The 18,474-nt window shown below is 47.3% G+C and overlaps 1 protein-coding gene across 1 annotated transcript; it reads right to left on the reverse strand.

The window, feature by feature from the left end:
• Window positions 1–1,030: 1,030 nt before the first annotated feature.
• Window positions 1,031–14,756, reverse strand: LOC121007868 (taste receptor type 2 member 9-like). The gene is made up of 5 exons (XM_040440125.1): window positions 13,931–14,756; window positions 8,752–8,768; window positions 3,181–3,242; window positions 1,911–2,024; window positions 1,031–1,136 (listed from the first exon to the last, which is right to left on the reverse strand). Exons 1-5 carry the CDS (start codon window positions 14,754–14,756, stop codon window positions 1,031–1,033), a joined length of 1,125 nt encoding a protein of 374 aa, XP_040296059.1.
• Window positions 14,757–18,474: the final 3,718 nt, after the last annotated feature.

Here is an 18,474-nt window from a genome sequence, read left to right on the forward strand (position 1 = left end):
ACTAACACAACCGGTCATAAGCAATATTTAGGTTTCAGCAATTTTCCGTTTTATTCATAGACCTAGACCTTAGGTCTATGAATAAAACTGAAAATTGCTGAAACCTAAATATTGCTTATGACCGGTTGTGTTAGTGCGCCCTCTAAGGTCAACACTCTCGACGTAAAGTTCAACGTTTCTTCTCTTCTACCATTACCCGAGCGGCAGGGTGGCTCCTGCCCAAGGCGATCGGACGAATCTAGGCTGCACCAACCGTTGCAATTCTCTTCTTTTGGCCTTCATTGTGGTTGCGCCTAATTGGTGCAACCACATATAGTAAAATTTTAATTTACTGAACATACTTACCCTATGAGCGCCTTTCTCTATCCTATTCGCCACCATTTACTCTGGTCACTGAGGGATGCTCCCACACCTGGATGCCATCGGATCCTCTGCTGACACAGTTCCTCAGTCTCAGCTCCCTCTAAGATGGCTGCTCCCTTTCTCTGCCTTTTCCAGGTTCTGTGTAACCCCACCTCTTATGAATATGGAAATATATGCAGTCTGTAGCTGTGTTTAGGAAACAGCGGCATCTTGTGGCCAAACAGCATAATGTCAGTCCAGATCATTTAATTTAATCTACACAGTGTTCAGACAAGGAGAGCTGTTTCACCATCTCACACTGGCATGCTGTACTGCTGCTGTGATTGCCGGCATGCTGTACCTTTGCTGTAGTTGTACCTTTGCCCTTCTATAACATGACTCAGGTGTAGGAATGCTGAGTGGTGTAGTGCGGCCTATCTGTTTCCTTATGTGTGTCACGGTGCTCCTACCTGGATATGGCTGGACCCCAGGCTTTGGCTCCGTAGCAATAAATAGGGGGAATGATTGAGGGATTTGAAGAAATAACTCGAGTCCAGACCTTGAGATAAAATTCAATGGCAGCTTTACTTGAATAAATGTTTCTCCAAACTGTTTCAGGCTTTGTTTTGGCTCCAGCAGGCTTTAGCATTAAACTGGCAAGCAAACTCAATTCTGCTATATCTATCTCTCACTCTTCTGTACTGACAAGATAACTTGGTGTCTTTGTTTCCTCTTTATGTTGCACTTCACTCTTGTAGTCGGACTTATGTTCAGCCAAAAAGTAGATTAGAATCCTGGCAGAACAAACCAGAACCATACCAAACCAGAACTGCCATACATCCTTCTGGTAGCAAGCAGGGCTGGCCCACTTCTGACCAAAGGGGGGGAGAATGGAATGGTGAGTTCCATTCTATCTAACTATAGCTCTGCCGTGTTTGCTGCCACCTGCTGGTGAACCAGGCAAATTACATGAACAGTTACACAACATTATTAGGAATGCACAGTTTTGAGAGACCTGGAAATAAATATGCAAGATGACATGATATTAGACCATTAAAGACAGTAGAAAAGGGGAAACAACCCTAGGGGTGCCAAAAAGGAAGAGGGGGGGCCCGTGCCCACCCAATATACCCACAATGACACCCCTGAGAAATAACTCGGCACAAGCTCCCGAGTACAATATCAGAACGGCAAAGAAAATGGAGCTTGAAGTGCCAGATAATAATGTTATAAATATTTTATTGTAGCATAGCAAAACATAAAAATTACATACAAGAGATGCAGGTGGACAGGGAACATGAAGGGGCAGGGAAAGGGAAGAACGGCGCCACCCTGGGAGGGACACTCCGGTCATGAATACTGGAATATATAGGATCAGCGGGATATATACAATGAGAAATAATAAATAACCCGCCCACAGATCAACTATATGTACATGGTAAAAGGTGAGTCACAAAGTAAACACGGACATGAACATGGACACCCGGCCATACAAAAAGTGAGCCTGGCAAGTGAGTAGGCATCCAGATGGAAAGAAACCGGGGGATGGAATAACAGATGGGACTCACCAAGGACAGACCAGGAGTGGAACAACCAGGGTGGCGCCGTTCTTCCCTTTCCCTGCCCCTTCATGTTCCCTGTCCACCTGCATCTCTTGTATGTAATTTTTATGTTTTGCTATGCTACAATAAAACATTAAAGACAGTAGCAGGGTGCCGGAGTGGTAACACCATTCTGGGGTGTTACACATGCTGTATTGCTGCTGTGGCTGCCGGCATGCTGTACTTCTGCTGTGGTTGCTGGCATGCTGAACTGCTGCTGTGGTTGCCGGCATGCTGTACTGATGCTGTGGTTGCCGGCATGCTGAACTGCTGCTGTGGTTGCCGGCATGCTGTACTGCTGCTGTGGTTGCCGGCATGCTGTACTGCTGCTGTGGTCGCCGGCATGCTGTACTGCTGATGTGGTTGCCGGCATGCTGTACTGCTGCTGTGGTTGCCGGCATGCTGTACTGCTGATGTGTTGCCAGCATGCTGTACTGCTGCTGTGGTTGCTGGCATGCTGTACTGCTGCTGTGGTCGCCGGCATGCTGTACTGCTGCTGTGGTTGCTGGCATGCTGTACTGCTGCTGTGGTTGCCGGCATGCTGTACTGCTGATGTGTTGCCAGCATGCTGTACTGCTGCTGTGGTTGCTGGCATGCTGTACTGCTGCTGTGGTTGCTGGCATGCTGTACTGCTGCTGTGGTTGCTGGAATTCTGTATTTCTGCTGTGGTTGCTGGCATGCTGTTTTTCTGCTGTGGTTGCTGGCATGCTGTACTGCTGCTGTGGTTGCTGGCATGCTGTACTGCTGCTGTGGTTGCTGGCATGCTGTACTGCTGCTATGGTTGCTGGCATGCTGTACTGCTGCTCTGGTTGCTGGCATGCTGTACTGCTGCTGTGGTTGCTGGCATGCTGTACTGCTGCTGTGGTTGCCGGCATGCTGTACTGCTGCTGTGGTTGCTGACATGCTGTACTGCTGCTGTGGTTGCCGGCATGCTGTACTGCTGCTGTGTTGCTACCTGTTTGGTGTAGTAGCACTGTTAGTACTGGGATTACAGGATCAGTGTTATATTTGTAGTATTTGTGCGCGTAGAACTGCCTGGGACTCACCTGTTCACCGCGTCCATCTGTCCTGGACTGTGGAGTTAATGCACATACATTTATAGATCCGCCATCTGTGCCATTCCTTTTGTTTCTGATTTCTGTCCCTGCAGGAAGCACCATTGTAGCTGTCACAAGCACATGGACCATCATCTGGACAGAGGTCTCCTGTTCTCTGTAACCTCACACTCATGACCAACATCTCATCAGAAACCCAGTTGCTCCTGTTCTTGGACTTAGTGGAGGTGACGGCACTTACACCCTTCAAGATTTATTATGAGACATTTAGGAGACATCTAATCAATGTCCCGGAAGTGTAGGTGAAACGCAAAAAATTCCAAAAAGTCCATTTATTTCAGTAATGCAACTTAAAAGGAATTGCATTAATGCAGCTTAAAATTAGAATTTTGTGAAAAGGTTCAATATTCTAGGCTCAAAGTGTCACCCTCTAGTCAACAAATTAATCCATACCCCCTGAGCAAAGGGGACCTCAAAATGAGACTTTGGGGTTTCATAAGCTGTAAGCCATAATCATCCAAATTATAACAAATAAAGGCTTGAAATATCTCGCTCTGCATGTAATGAGTCTCATACACTGCGTGCAGAATTATTAGGCAAATGAGTATTTTGACCACATCATCCTCTTTATGCATGTTGTCTTACTCCAAGCTGTATAGGCTCGAAAGCCTACTACCAATTAAGCATATTAGGTAATGTGCATCTCTGTAATGAGAAGGGGTGTGGTCTAATGACATCAACACCCTATATCAGGTGTGCATAATTATTAGGCAACTTCCTTTCCTTTGGCAAAATGGGTCAAAAGAAGGACTTGACAGGCTCAGAAAAGGCAAAAATAGTGAGATATCTTGCAGAGGGATGCAGCACTCTTAAAATTGCAAAGCTTCTGAAGCGTGATCATCGAACAATCAAGCGTTTCATTCAAAATAGTCAACAGGGTCGCAAGAAGCGTGTGGAAAAACCAAGGCGCAAAATAACTGCCCATGAACTGAGAAAAGTCAAGCGTGCAGCTGCCAAGATGCCACTTGCCACCAGTTTGGCCATATTTCAGAGCTGCAACATCACTGGAGTGCCCAAAAGCACAAGGTGTGCAATACTCAGAGACATGGCCAAGGTAAGAAAGGCTGAAAGACGACCACCACTGAACAAGACACACAAGCTGAAACGTCAAGACTGGGCCAAGAAATATCTCAAGACTGATTTTTCTAAGGTTTTATGGACTGATGTGTAGTATACGGGAGTTGTAATACCCGTTACTACCAAAGGTCACTTGGTGTGCTGTCGTCCCTCCTTAATGATGGGGATTTGTTGTATGTCAGTTTTATAAAATGTAATGTAATGTGTGTATTTCCCTGTCACTGAAACTTGTATGCACAGGCCTGCTAGGGGTGTAATTACAACTTCTAGTCCATAGAGGGAGCTAGAGAGCCCTAGTTTATATAAGGCACAGACAAGGAAGGGAAAGTCAGTGTAACCTGATCTAGTGTGGAGTGCAGAAGTCAGTCTAGACCACAGCTCAGAAGTTTCTAGAGCCTGAGGAAGTGTCCAGAAGCTGAGAGAGACAGAGGCAAAGATCAGGAAAGCCAGAGGTACTCAGAAAGACAGAGGAGGTACTTATAAAAGCTATAGCCAAGGATATAAAGCCAGAACTAGGTTAATGGGCCTTGGTGAAGATATGCTATATTCCAGGATCAGACAGAAATAGAGTGCTAGCTCCTGTGCTGCAAGTCCTGTGTTCAACACTCTGTAATTACCTTGCTGTAACTGAATTGCCTGCATCGACCGAATTGCAAAATCGACTGTATGCTAAGGAACTGCATTTCCTATATTGTCTCTGCTTGCAAAACTACTAAAGTTGGAGTTCTGTTTTAATACTACGTTTCCTCAATTTATTCCTGCATCCGCAAACGGCGTGCCACCGTTTACTTGGCACTGGCGTCACGAACTATTTCTACCTATACCTGCCCTTGCAGAGAGTCAGCTGTACCAGGTTAGTGTATATTGCACTACATCACCCAGAAACACCTATTGCACACAACTTGAGTACGCTGCACCTCTCTTTTGGCGTCACGAACAGGATACGCACGCTTTATAGTGCAAGAAGCGTGAACTTTGTGCCTTATACCGTTGCCCTGTGACCAAAGTGACAATTTTCCTGTTTATTTCAAGTGGACTTTGTGGACTGAAAATTATACCCAAAGTATACCAAAAACTTCTAAAAAGCGCTGTGCAGTATTGCGCTATACAGAGGAAGAAAATCGCCGCATTGGAGTGTGGATTTATAGACTTTTTACAATCCTGCTTGCTGTCAGTGAATGGACAGCGTTTTGCTAAAGATGGCCACCGGCTGCCTGGAGTAAAGTTTCCCGCGCCGCTGAGGACATTCGTGGGCGGATCCCTGCAAAGACACAGAGAGTCCCGCCCCTCTTCATCATCGCACCGCCGCGGCCCTGTTTCTCCTGCGTCATCGGGTGCTCAGGACGTCCGGAACCTCGCGAGACTTGACCTGCGCAAGCCCGACGATACCGGTAAGCACTTGTAACCGGAGGGAAGGGGAGTGCACCGGCCTCTTTAGTCGCCAGCGGCCACCTCTCAATAGACTACCATGTCAGAGCCAGGAGTGCCTGAACAGCCGGCCCCAGGAGAGCTTGCGGCTCCTGGTCATCCGGCGGCCCCCAGCATGATGCCCTTTACCATGCCCTACTATTTCGGGGCCCCATGGTTCCCCCGCTACAGGGGGGAGACCCATACCCTAAGGGACTTTGAAGAAAAGTTGCTGGCACTATTCCGATTGTACCCTATAAATGCCGACCAGCAAATGGAAATCCTGCTGGCGCAGCTGGAGGGAGCTGCCCGCAGGGAAGTGTTATCCTGGCCTGCTACTGAGCGGAGTACTCTAGAACAGATATTCACCCGCCTCAGAGCCACTTTTGAAACTAGGACTGCCTCAGAGGTAAAGATGCACTTCTTTGGCAAGAAACAGAAGTCCGGTGAGTCCCTCCGTGACTATGCCCTATCACTTCAGGAGGCTTTAGGGGCTGTAATTCAGATAGATCCCAAAGAGGCTGATAACCGGGACCAGACCCTAAGGGAACAATTTATAACCGGGGTGTCTAGTGAGCAAACAAGGACCCAATTAAAGATGCTGTCCGCCCAGCACCCTAACAGTGCCTTTCTGGACTTTAAAGAACTGGCTATAAAAATTCTGGGGTCCGCAGTACCTCCTGAGTTGAGCACCCCACCTGAGTCATCAGCCTGCAGACCAAAACCGCTTGTCACTAACCGAGCTGAGGCCGGCCAAGCTGTTCAAGTGTCAGCTACCGATACTATTGCCATGCTGACAGAGCAAGTAAATCACCTCACTAAAAGTCTAGAGAAGGTGTGCAGAAAATTAGAGGAATGGGAAAAACCCATAATGCTAGAAGAAGAATTCCTGTCACCTCCTAGGCCGTTCCCACCTCCTTACCAAGAGACTCACGCCAGGGATCCTGGGAGACGCAATAAAAACCGTAAGCGGCCCGTATGTACATATTGCAAAAAGCAGGGACACACAGAATCCACGTGCTGGCAGTTAAACGGGCAACCCCTGAGGCTGAGGACCACCCCTCGGGAGGTAGAACACTAGGTCCAGAAGATCCAAATTGGATGCCACGGTATGTAGGATCCCATCCTAAAATCAATATAGAGATCAACGGGGTCCCCTTTGAAGCCTTATTAGATACTGGGTCTCAGGTCACTACTATTCAGCTGCCCGCCTTTGAAAGGTTCTGGGACACCAACCAATTGACCCAGCCGCCTGAATCCTGGGTGGAGATTATCGCCAGCAATGGCAAACCAGTAAAGGTTCATGGATACTGGGAACCCACCCTGCAGGTGGGAGAAGTAACCCTGCCTCAACAGGGAGTGATCGTAGTACAAGCCGGTGACAGAGGAGGACATCCTGTCATTCTAGGCACCAATGTCTTCAAAAACTGTTATTCAGAAATACTTGCTGTATTACATCAGACTTTGCCCACTGCTTCCTCTGCATCCAGGAGGGTGATTCAAAAGACTATTACTGTGTTAAGTGCCCAGCAGAGGTTTGCTAATGAGAAAGGAGAAATTTGTACTGCCAGGATCCGTGATATTAAGCCTGTGACTTTGCCTCCTAATTCTCAAACTCTTTTGTGGTGTCGTGCTGTCCTGGGAGTCGAAGGCCGAGATTATCCAGCCCTGGTGGAACCGATCCAGATGGAGGATTATCCTTATGTGAGAGCTGCCAAGTGCCTGGTGAACGTCTCCCAAGGTAAAGTACCTGTCCGTCTGATTAATCTGAGTAATCATCCTGTTGCGCTTACTAAGCATTGCCCTGTTGCCCAGCTGTCCCAGGTGTCCTTCCAAGACATCATTCGTCTTCCAGTGACAGAAAAGCCGTCAGCTGCAGGCCGCGGATGTTCGCCGGTGACCCAGCCACAAGTGCCCTGGTGGGAAGAGCTCCATGTCGGGGACGAGAATACCCCCCAACGGCAACAAGAAGGGATTATACAGCTTGTCAAAGAGCACCACCAGGCCTTCAGTAAGCATGCCACTGATTATGGAGAGGTGAGTGCCATACAACACACCATACCTACTGGCTCTCATCCTCCTATCAAGGAGAGGTACAGACCTTTACCGCCTACTTCATATCAGACTGTAAAGGAAATGATCCAAGAGATGAAAGACTCTAATGTAATCCGGGACAGCCGTAGTCCGTGGGCTGCACCCCTGGTCCTTGTAAAGAAGAAGGACGGGGGTATCCGTTTCTGTGTGGATTATAGGAAAATCAATCAAATAACCCACAAAGATGCATACCCACTGCCTCGCATTGAGGAGTCACTAACTGCTCTGGGCTCCTCTGCCTATTTCTCCACATTGGACTTGACCAGTGGCTACTGGCAGGTACCCATGGCCCCTGCAGATAGGGAAAAGACTGCTTTCACTACTCCCATGGGCCTGTTTGAGTTCAATTGTATGCCGTTCGGGCTATGTAATGCCCCAGGAACTTTCCAGAGACTAATGGAGCGGTGTTTGGGTCACAAAAACTTCGAAACAGTGCTGCTGTATCTAGATGATGTCATTGTGTACTCAAAAACATATGAAGACCATCTGAAACATTTGGCAGAAGTATTTGAAATCCTTATCAAATATGGCTTGAAAGTAAAGCCATCCAAGTGTCACCTGCTCAAACCTGCAGTAAGATACCTGGGGCATATAGTAAGCGGAGAGGGAGTGCAACCTGACCCTGATAAATTGGCAGCTGTCCGTAATTGGCCGGTTCCTACTACTGTCAAAGAGGTGAGGAGTTTCCTGGGTTTTGCCGGCTACTATAGACGTTTTATCCCCCATTTTGCTCAAATAGCTGATCCTATCCAGGAACTCTTGAGGGGGCAACCCAAAAAGAGTCCTAGAACTCCTGTGCCCATTGAGTGGAATGAGGAAAGAGAGATAGCGTTCCAATTGCTAAAAAAGAAACTGACCGAGCCTCCTGTGTTAGGTTATCCAGATTATAGCAAGCCTTTCCATCTGTATACCGACGCTAGCAAGCAAGGCCTGGGAGCTGTGTTAGCCCAAATCCAAGAGGGAAAAGAGAGAGTGATAGCATATGCAAGCCGCTCCCTGAAAGGAGCTGAGAAAAATGACCAGAATTATAGTTCCTTTAAACTAGAGTTCCTGGCATTAGTGTGGGCGGTGACAGAAAAATTCAAGGATTATCTAGCCGCCACCCCGTTCATTGCATTCACTGACAATAACCCTCTGGCACATCTAAATACAGCTAGATTGGGGGCCTTGGAGCAGAGATGGGCCTCTCGCCTTGCCAACTATAATTTCTCTGTAAAGTATCGTGCTGGACGTACTAATGATAACGCTGATGCTTTATCCAGGCTTCCCACAGAGACAGCTCCTGATGATGTGCGAGATGCTTGGGAAGATGTAGAGATGCCGGCTTTCTATAACAAATTTGCTCAACAGGATCAGGCTCGAGCTACCAATAACAGAGCTGCAGTTCCTTCATCCTCCAATAGGCCTGAACCTAAAGAAGAAAGGTGGGTGAGACTGCAGTCTGAAAGTAGAGTGCTGGGTGAGCTGTTGGATTTCATTACTAGTGGCAGAGCCCCTGAGAGGATTCGGCGTAAGAGTGCAGATCCTGAGCTCATCAAACTATGGAGACAGCGCCACCAACTCTTCATACAAAAGGGCCTGTTGCTACGGAGGAGCCTAGACCCAGTGTCCAACGAAAGAGTACACCAGATTCTCATACCCCGACGAGATGCAGGTATGGTGTTGGAGATGTACCACAATCAATCCGGTCACTTTGGGGTCCAAAAGACTGAGGCTACTATCCGCCAGCGGTTTTACTGGGTGGGCATGAGAGAAGACATGGAGAAGTGGTGTCGAGAGTGTGTAGCCTGTGCCTTGAAACGAAGTGAGCACCATGATCAGAGGGCACCACTGAGACCCATTGTAAGTACCCGTCCTCTTGAACTTGTCGCCATCGACCATGTAAAACTGGAGCCTAGTCGCTCAGGGTATGCTTATGCCATGACTATTATTGACCATTTCACAAAGTTTGTTGTAGCAGTGCCTGTGAGAGACCAGACAGCCAAGACTACAGCCGAAATGTTCTGGAAGCACTTCCTCCTGCCCTATGGATGTCCAGAAAAGATCCTCACCGACCAAGGACCTGCTTTTGAGTCTCATCTGTTCCATGAACTGTGCCGCTTACACAACTGTAAGAAGATCCGGACAACGGCCTACCATCCTCAAGGTAACGGATTATGTGAAAAAATGAATCAGACCTTGATAGAGATGCTGAGGGCCGTGCCTCCTGAAAACAGAGGAGATTGGCCCAGTCTGTTGCCACAGCTCATGTTCACGTACAATCATACCATACATTGTTCCACCGGGTATACCCCTTTTTACCTGATGTTTGGGCGCCAAGGGACATTGCCTGCTGATCATTCATTGGATGTACATGTGCCTGACTGCATTAACCCATTACCTAACACCGACTGGGTTGCTGAACATCAAAGGCGATTGGATGCAGCCAAGGCCATTGTTCAGGAACGTATGGACTTTGCTAGAGACCGGCAGCAGAAAGACTATGATCAGGCAGCCCAGGCAGAACCCTTGACCATAGGGGCCGTGGTATGGTTAAAGAATAACCGTCGTACCAGTAAATTGGACAGTAAATGGGAGCAAAGTCCTTATGTTGTCACTGCAATCCCAAATGTTGGAACTCACACTTATGAGATCACCCGGGAAGACAAGGGATCCCAAATTGTACATCGAAACCGGTTGAAGCTCTGTCTGACACCAGAACCTAGTGCCGAGAGTTCTGGATCCGAATATCCTGTATCAGAGTCAGCAATACAGCCCGAGGATCCTATGCAGGCTGTCAATAATCTAAGGTATGACGCTGATCCCATGCATTGGCTTCTGACACCGTGGTTGAATTTGCTGGTGCCTGCTCCGGCCCCTGCTGTTTCTTCACCTCCAGAAGAGCCCGTTCAAGATGCCCCGGATCCAGTTTACCCTCTTGTGGATATTGTTGTTCCAGTTGTTCCTGACCAGGGTCTCGCTGATGGAGACCCTCCTGTTGCTCCTGTCCCTTCTACTTCGTTGCTAAGGGAAGAGGAGACCCCTGTACTGAGAAGGTCTACCCGGATGACCAGGGGACGCCCGCCAGTCCGTTTAGGAGACTTTGACTATTCTGGTGGCGTCTCCTCCCAAACCGTTGTTACTGGGAATACCTTGTTGGACATTTGTGCGCAAGAATGGACTCCCCCACGTGAGCCCTTGCCTGTGCTACACCCACAGGAAACCCCTGGGTAGTTCCGTTTTTATGCTGTCATTTTATTGTGCAACTTCATACTAAAGTATTGTGCCCAGAGATGGACTCCACCGCATGAGAGCCTCTGTGATTTAATAAGAAATAACCTGGGTACGGACTCATGTTTGTTATTTGAGCCTCCAAGAACTTTTATACCGTTTTCTACTGTTTTATCATGGACTTATTCATTGTCATGGACTATCCTGGTTATAATGTTACGCTGTGCCAGGTCAGCGCCCCCGTTCCATTCATTATCCTGAGAGAAGAGAACGACGCCCCTTGTCACTACCCTGCACCTTTGCCAATTGGACCTGATGTAAATGCAGTTGAATTGCATATATGTATGCCTGCATGTCTCTTTTTCTATTTCAGGTAGAGATTCCAGTTGGGAGATCCATGATGGAGTACGAGGTCGTACTCAGCTTAAAGCAGTGGGGTATGTAGTATACGGGAGTTGTAATACCCGTTACTACCAAAGGTCACTTGGTGTGCTGTCGTCCCTCCTTAATTATGGGGATTTGTTGTATGTCAGTTTTATAAAATGTAATGTAATGTGTGTATTTCCCTGTCACTGAAACTTGTATGCACAGGCCTGCTAGGGGTGTAATTACAACTTCTAGTCCATAGAGGGAGCTAGAGAGCCCTAGTTTATATAAGGCACAGACAAGGAAGGGAAAGTCAGTGTAACCTGATCTAGTGTGGAGTGCAGAAGTCAGTCTAGACCACAGCTCAGAAGTTTCTAGAGCCTGAGGAAGTGTCCAGAAGCTGAGAGAGACAGAGGCAAAGATCAGGAAAGCCAGAGGTACTCAGAAAGACAGAGGAGGTACTTATAAAAGCTATAGCCAAGGATATAAAGCCAGAACTAGGTTAATGGGCCTTGGTGAAGATATGCTATATTCCAGGATCAGACAGAAATAGAGTGCTAGCTCCTGTGCTGCAAGTCCTGTGTTCAACACTCTGTAATTACCTTGCTGTAACTGAATTGCCTGCATCGACCGAATTGCAAAGTCGACTGTATGCTAAGGAACTGCATTTCCTATATTGTCTCTGCTTGCAAAACTACTAAAGTTGGAGTTCTGTTTTAATACTACGTTTCCTCAATTTATTCCTGCATCCGCAAACGGCGTGCCACCGTTTACTTGGCACTGGCGTCACGAACTATTTCTACCTATACCTGCCCTTGCAGAGAGTCAGCTGTACCAGGTTAGTGTATATTGCACTACATCACCCAGAAACACCTATTGCACACAACTTGAGTACGCTGCAGATGAAATGAGAGTGAGTCTTGATGGGCCAGATGGATGGGCCCGTGCCTGGATTGGTAAAGGGCAGAGAGCTCCAGTCCGACTCAGACGCCAGCAAGGTGGAGGTGGAGTACTGGTTTGGGCTGGTATCATCAAAGATGAGCTTGTGGGGCCTTTTCGGGTTGAGGATGGAGTCAAGCTCAACTCCCAGTCCTACTGCCAGTTTCTGGAAGACACCTTCTTCAAGCAGTGGTACAGGAAGAAGTCTGCATCCTTCAAGAAAAACATGATTTTCATGCAGGACAATGCTCCATCACACGCGTCCAAGTACTCCACAGCGTGGCTGGCAAGAAAGGGTATAAAAGAAGAAAATCTAATGACATGGCCTCCTTGTTCACCTGATCTGAACCCCATTGAGAACCTGTGGTCCATCATCAAATGTGAGATTTACAAGGAGGGAAAACAGTACACCTCTCTGAACAGTGTCTGGGAGGCTGTGGTTGCTGCTGTACGCAATGTTGATGGTGAACAGATCAAAACACTGACAGAATCCATGGATGGCAGGCTTTTGAGTGTCCTTGCAAAGAAAGGTGGCTATATTGGTCACTGATTTGTTTTTGTTTTGTTTTTGAATGTCAGAAATGTATATTTGTGAATTTTGAGATGTTATATTGGTTTCACTGGTAAAAATAAATAATTGAAATGGGTATATATTTGTTTTTTGTTAAGTTGCCTAATAATTATGCACAGTAATAGTCACCTGCACACACAGATATCCCCCTAAAATAGCTAAAACTAAAAACAAACTAAAAACTACTTCCAAAAATATTCAGCTTTGATATTAATGAGTTTTTTGGGTTCATTGAGAACATGGTTGTTGTTCAATAATAAAATTAATCCTCAAAAATACAACTTGCCTAATAATTCTGCACTCCCTGTATATTAGTTTCACCTTTAAGTTGCGTTACTGAAATAAATGAACTTTGCACAATATTCTAATTTTTCCTGTTTCACCTGTATATGGGAAAAGCAGTGTAACAACAACAATAACCCCAGGATAGTCCCACCGCTGCCTCCTCGCTCCTGCTACATGGTTTGGTGACTATTTGGTTGGTGAACTAATGTTTTTTACTTAAGCCATTTATGATCTTCAGGTAGCAGGACTGATGGCTCCATGGTGGTTCTCAGGTGAAGTCAGAGATATTGGACTGTAGAGAGTCCTCCACAATCACGTATGTCCTGTTACATGCTGGTTGAGTGACCTGTTTAAAGGGTTCATTGTCTATCATACTTTCTAACCCTCCTCTGGTGCAGACAACATATCTCACCCCATGAATCAGCTGCATATAAGTCATGAGATGCTATGCCGCCTCCATGAGAACAGTGTGAGATTAGTCATTACATGAACATTAAATTTCTAAAGCATCCTACCATAATTGTTTTACTACAAAGACCAAAAACGGTAAATAGTTCTAGTATTACATCACGTGAATAACACTCAGCATACCAGATGTCTCCAGCTCCACAAAAGGTCTACAGAACCAGCTAGAAGCTGAGATCTTATATTACTGGACAAGTCTTACAGCTGTAGATAGTAGGGCCCATGATAGGATTGGAACAAGCTATGGTGCCATGTGGCTCTGCCATCACTACACGAGGTCCAGTGTGTGCCCAGGGCTAGCTTCACACACTCAAGAACTGACTGGAATGGGTTCAGGGCAGATTCTGATGGAAGGAATGTACATCAGAAATCTAAGTGAGTACCCGGGCTGATATTTGTAGACCAAGCTGACATTTATAGATACCTGGCACAGTTCCCCCTCTGTAGACATGAAAAACGGAGCTTAGCATTCCCTAAGATGATGGTCAAGGACTGTGCTGTAGGATAGATTAACACAAAAATCAAAGACATCACTTCCCAGAAGTTGTCAATAGAGAGTGAAGATGCGAGGAGATAGACCTCAGAGATATAAAAAGCGGTATACAGGACCATAAGGAGAATCATGATCCGAGCAGCTCGAATGTGAGCATCCAGCCTGGGAACACTGAAGCCGGCCTTGTTGTTCCTCATACTCTGGGTGTGTGTAATCAGGGAGGACAATGTGAGCACAATGGAGAGGAGAGTCAGCACAAAGGGCAAGCAGCAGCCCACAACAATGGTCAGGACTTTATAGGATGGACTCAGGAGGATGTTGTTTATGAAAATGCCTGTGGAGAGATTTGTATTCTCACTGGAAGGAGACACTTCAATGTTCCATATGGAGAAAAGACTAATGCCAAATGAGCCCATGCCTGCCAGCATGAGGAACCTGGGAACCACCTCAGAAATGTTCATCTTCAGCTGGACAAAGAGGTGATGTTTGAAGCTAACGATCCTCAGGCAGTAGTAGATGCAGAGCCCTGCTGTGATCCAGAAACTGAAGTAAAACTGAAATATCAGGAAAACTGACAAGGTGTAATAGGCATTCTTATACTGAACCATCCCGGGAAAGACAATGTAGAGGAAGGTGGCGACATTCATGTCACACTGCAGGAAGATATTGTTCACGGCCATGAGGACCAGGATCTTATCACACAGGCTCAGGCGCTTCCCATGTCTCCAGTCCAGGATGTTCTGTATTATAATGTAGGAGTTAAAGAGAACCCCAGCTATACATTCAGCCATTGTGAAGAGGAACCCAAATTGCCAGGCAAAGCTCATCATGATTTTCTCTGGTCTCCTCAAGCTCCGATTGAATTTGACATTGAACAAAGTCAAGTTTTAGGAGTTTTCTTTGACAAAGATTAATTGACCTGGTTGTCATGCAAATATCTCAGGAGCTTAATTTTCAGTCCTCACGCAAAGGATCTGATTACACCCATGATCCTAAAATGGGATATAGAGTCAGCCAATAAGAATATACGAAGGGAGAAGCCCGTGATGGGAATCTCACCAGTAATGGAAGACAGAGTAGTCTTATTTTAGTTTATAGCAGGGGTGGGCAATTATTTTTTCGATGGGGCCACATGAGAAACTGAAAATATTTTGGAGGGCCGGGCCAAAAGGCTAAACTCAATACTGCATAAAATCACCGCGTCCTGGCACAGGCGGGCGTGATGACATCATCATGCCTGCCTGCGCTGGGATTTCACTACCAAATAGACCTCAGGCCTGTAGCCTATGACAAGTCTTGTCGCCATCTGCAAATTTTAAGGCGCATTGGCGACCATTTTGGTCGCCATCTGGAGCGCTGTATTGCATCAGTGACATGAACACTCTCCACATAGAATGTTATATTACATCAGTGACATCACCGCTCTCCACATATAAGTGATATTTTACATCAGTGACATCACCGCTCTCCACATATAATGTTATATTACATCAGTGACATCACCGCTGTCCACATATAGGCGATATATTACATCAGTGACATCACCGCTCTCCACATATATGTGATGAGCGGTGATGTCACTGATGTAATGTATTACTTACCGGTATATGTGGACAGCAGTGATGTCACTGATGTAATATATTACTTATGTGTGGAGAGTGGTGATGTCACTGATGTAATATATCACTTATAAGTAATATATTACATCTGTGACATCACCGCTCTCCACATATAAGAGGCATATTACATCAGTGACGTCATCCCTTGGCGCTGGGGTGCGCAGCCAGGGCCGGCCTTAGGTGTTCAGGCGCCCTGTGTGAGCTAACCTTGTGGTAGTGTTACCTGCAGTCCTATGTAAAACCACAGATAACACTAGTGCTAAATAATGTAGTAGTGTTACCTGCAGTCCTATGTAAAACCACAGATAACACTAGTGTAGATCATGTGGAAGTGTTACCTTCGTCCTTAGTGTGCCTCCCTGTGTCTATCGCACGGACTCCATGCTGGCGCTGCCTCCTCTTCCATCTTCTTCCCCGCACAGAACGTTCTGAAGCAGCTGCGTCAAGACATAGGAACACTGTGGGCAAGGTGATACACACAGGGAGAGACATACACACAGGGACGGGGACACACACAAAGGGACAGACACACTCACACACACACAAAGGGACGGACACACACAAAGGGACAGACACACACGGACGGACACACACAGGGACGGGGACACACACACAAAGGGACAAACACACACACACAGGGATGGACACACACACACACACACAAAGGGACAAACACACACACACAGGGATAGACACACACACACAAAGGGACAGACACACACACAGGGACGGACACACACACACACAGGGACGGACACACACACACACTGGCACACTCAACATCAGCAGCAAGTCCAACCCTTAATGACCCCCACAATCCCTGGGGGGGGGGGGGTGATGTAGTAGCAGGCAGGAAAGCACACACTGTCCCCCTGTCCTATATGAGCCCCCCCCCCCCACCCCCACCAAATACCTGTAAGTTCTGTTAGTTGCTTGGCTTTGGCTGTGGCTGCTGGCTGGGGCTCCGCCTCCTTCCTCTTTCTGCCTGTGCGGCAGCTGCATCACGCTCCAGCAGCCACTGGTCTGCTCTGTTAAAGAGACAGGCAGGCCAGGCAGCAGAGCGGAGCGCAGAGCGGCCGCGGGCCCCGCCCCCTCCTCACTCCGGACAGTGACTCCGTGCTGTTACAGGGCCGGCGGCGGCGGCGGCAACAAAAATGCCGGGGGCCGGATTAAAAGGTCCGCCGGGCCGTATACGGCCCGCGGGCCGTAGTTTGCCCAGGTCTGGTTTATAGGATGATGGTCCTCCATTATCATTGTGAGACCATCCGTTACAGGCAGGACATGGAGACTCTAAGCTCTACTCTAAGAGACATCACCATGCAGAGACAGAACCCATCTACTGGTCAGTCTGCAGTCCACCGTGTGTATGGCCCCCTGAGGCCATACTGAGGCTCCATTCAGACGTCTGTAGTGCATTGCGGATCCGCAATACACCCGGCCGGCAACCCCATAGAAATGCCTATTCTTGTCTGCAATTGTCAGGGCCGCGCTCCGGAAATGCGGATGCGGACAGCACATAATTGCGGAACGGATCCATTCTATGGACGTCTCAATGGAGCCTTATAATGGATCTGGCTCTGGGTGATATCACAGGAATGCTGCAGATGCTAATACTATCATATTCTTCACCATCCTCAGTTCCCTCTTTCCCCATAGACGGCAGTAGGACGAGGCAGTGGTCGCTCTGTCATACCCATGGTTGCCTCATTGCTTCCCTTTTGAGGACTCTATAGGGACACTGTCCGCACGGCAGGAGGCCCTGTATATTCAGCATTTTGAAGCAGTTATTCTTCCTTCTGCTTTCGGCAACCATTGTGAAAATGTCACGTTTTTACCGCTTCCTCCCTCAGATTCACATTGCGTGTTTGTACGTCGTATGGTGTCTGCCAGGTTTGGAGAAGTCGCACTAGGACTCTGCGACCCCAGGAGGAAGCCACGGCAGATACTATGTCAGCAATTAACGACCACCATTAACGGGTCGTGTTTATCTCTGAATGGACATTTTAGAACGTATCACAGTTGTACGCTAATCGTGCAGCGCTGTGTCGGGGGCCGCAGTCAGTGACAGCAAGGGTCCCCATAGAGAAGGCAAGGGCCATTCCTGGGTGTCCCTGCCTTCTAAATCACTGTATGCACAGCTCTGAACGAGCGGTCAACGAACGCTGTGTATACAGATAGGAAGCAATATGCCGCTTTCTGTAACGGCCCTGTAACGGACCGTTTCAGCAGACAAGGGGTTAAAATCCGTTTAGGCGATATGCCCCTTTCTGAGAGACAGGCACAGCTACTTGCAGAACACCCAACTCCCGAACTGGATACAAAGTAGCACTCCAAATTGGAACCTCACGAATAGCTGCTAGCAGACGAACAGGGATCAGCTTACACTCCTGGCAATCGGTCTTCTAACAGCATACAGTGAATCCCCCCAATAACGAGACAAGGCTCCGTGTTGAGGGTCAAGCAGTGGTCTGACTGTACTTCACGTACAGCCTCTTTTATTCATAAACCACAAACATAGTACTGCCCACAGGGGTTTGAAATACAACCAATCAGTAATTTACAACACATACAATGTAACTACAGCAACCAATCGTTCACGCCCCCAGAGGACCAGAATGAAGACTGCGACATAGGACAGATACAACATATCCCCACAATGCATCATGGTTTCCTCCTCTCTGTCCCGGAGACAACCTGAGGAGCAATCCAATTATCTCTCAGGACAAAGGGAGATCGCCAATACATATGTGTATACAACAGGACAGACATCACCATTTAAACACACAATAGGACAATGGGACAATAGAAACACACCCAGCATATTCCTCCCAAGCTGACAAGTTACACTTATTATAAATTGTTACAACTTTGTGAGTTTACATTGGCCATA

This window comes from Bufo bufo, chromosome 7 (assembly GCF_905171765.1).
Source record: "Bufo bufo chromosome 7, aBufBuf1.1, whole genome shotgun sequence".
Taxonomy (NCBI): domain Eukaryota; kingdom Metazoa; phylum Chordata; class Amphibia; order Anura; family Bufonidae; genus Bufo; species Bufo bufo.

Excerpts from the sequence above, each read along its gene's own strand:
- LOC121007868 (XM_040440125.1), bottom strand. The coding sequence starts at position 14,756 with ATGGCTGAATGTATAGCTGGGGTTCTCTTTAACTCCTACATTATAATA. Across the intron at positions 2,025-3,180 it reads AACTGGGTTTCTGATGAGAT|CATAGCAAAACATAAAAATT; the intron begins GTTGGTCATGAG and ends GTTTTATTGTAG. Across the intron at positions 1,137-1,910 it reads CCACTCCTGGTCTGTCCTTG|GATTCTAATCTACTTTTTGG; the intron begins GTGAGTCCCATC and ends TTGTTCTGCCAG.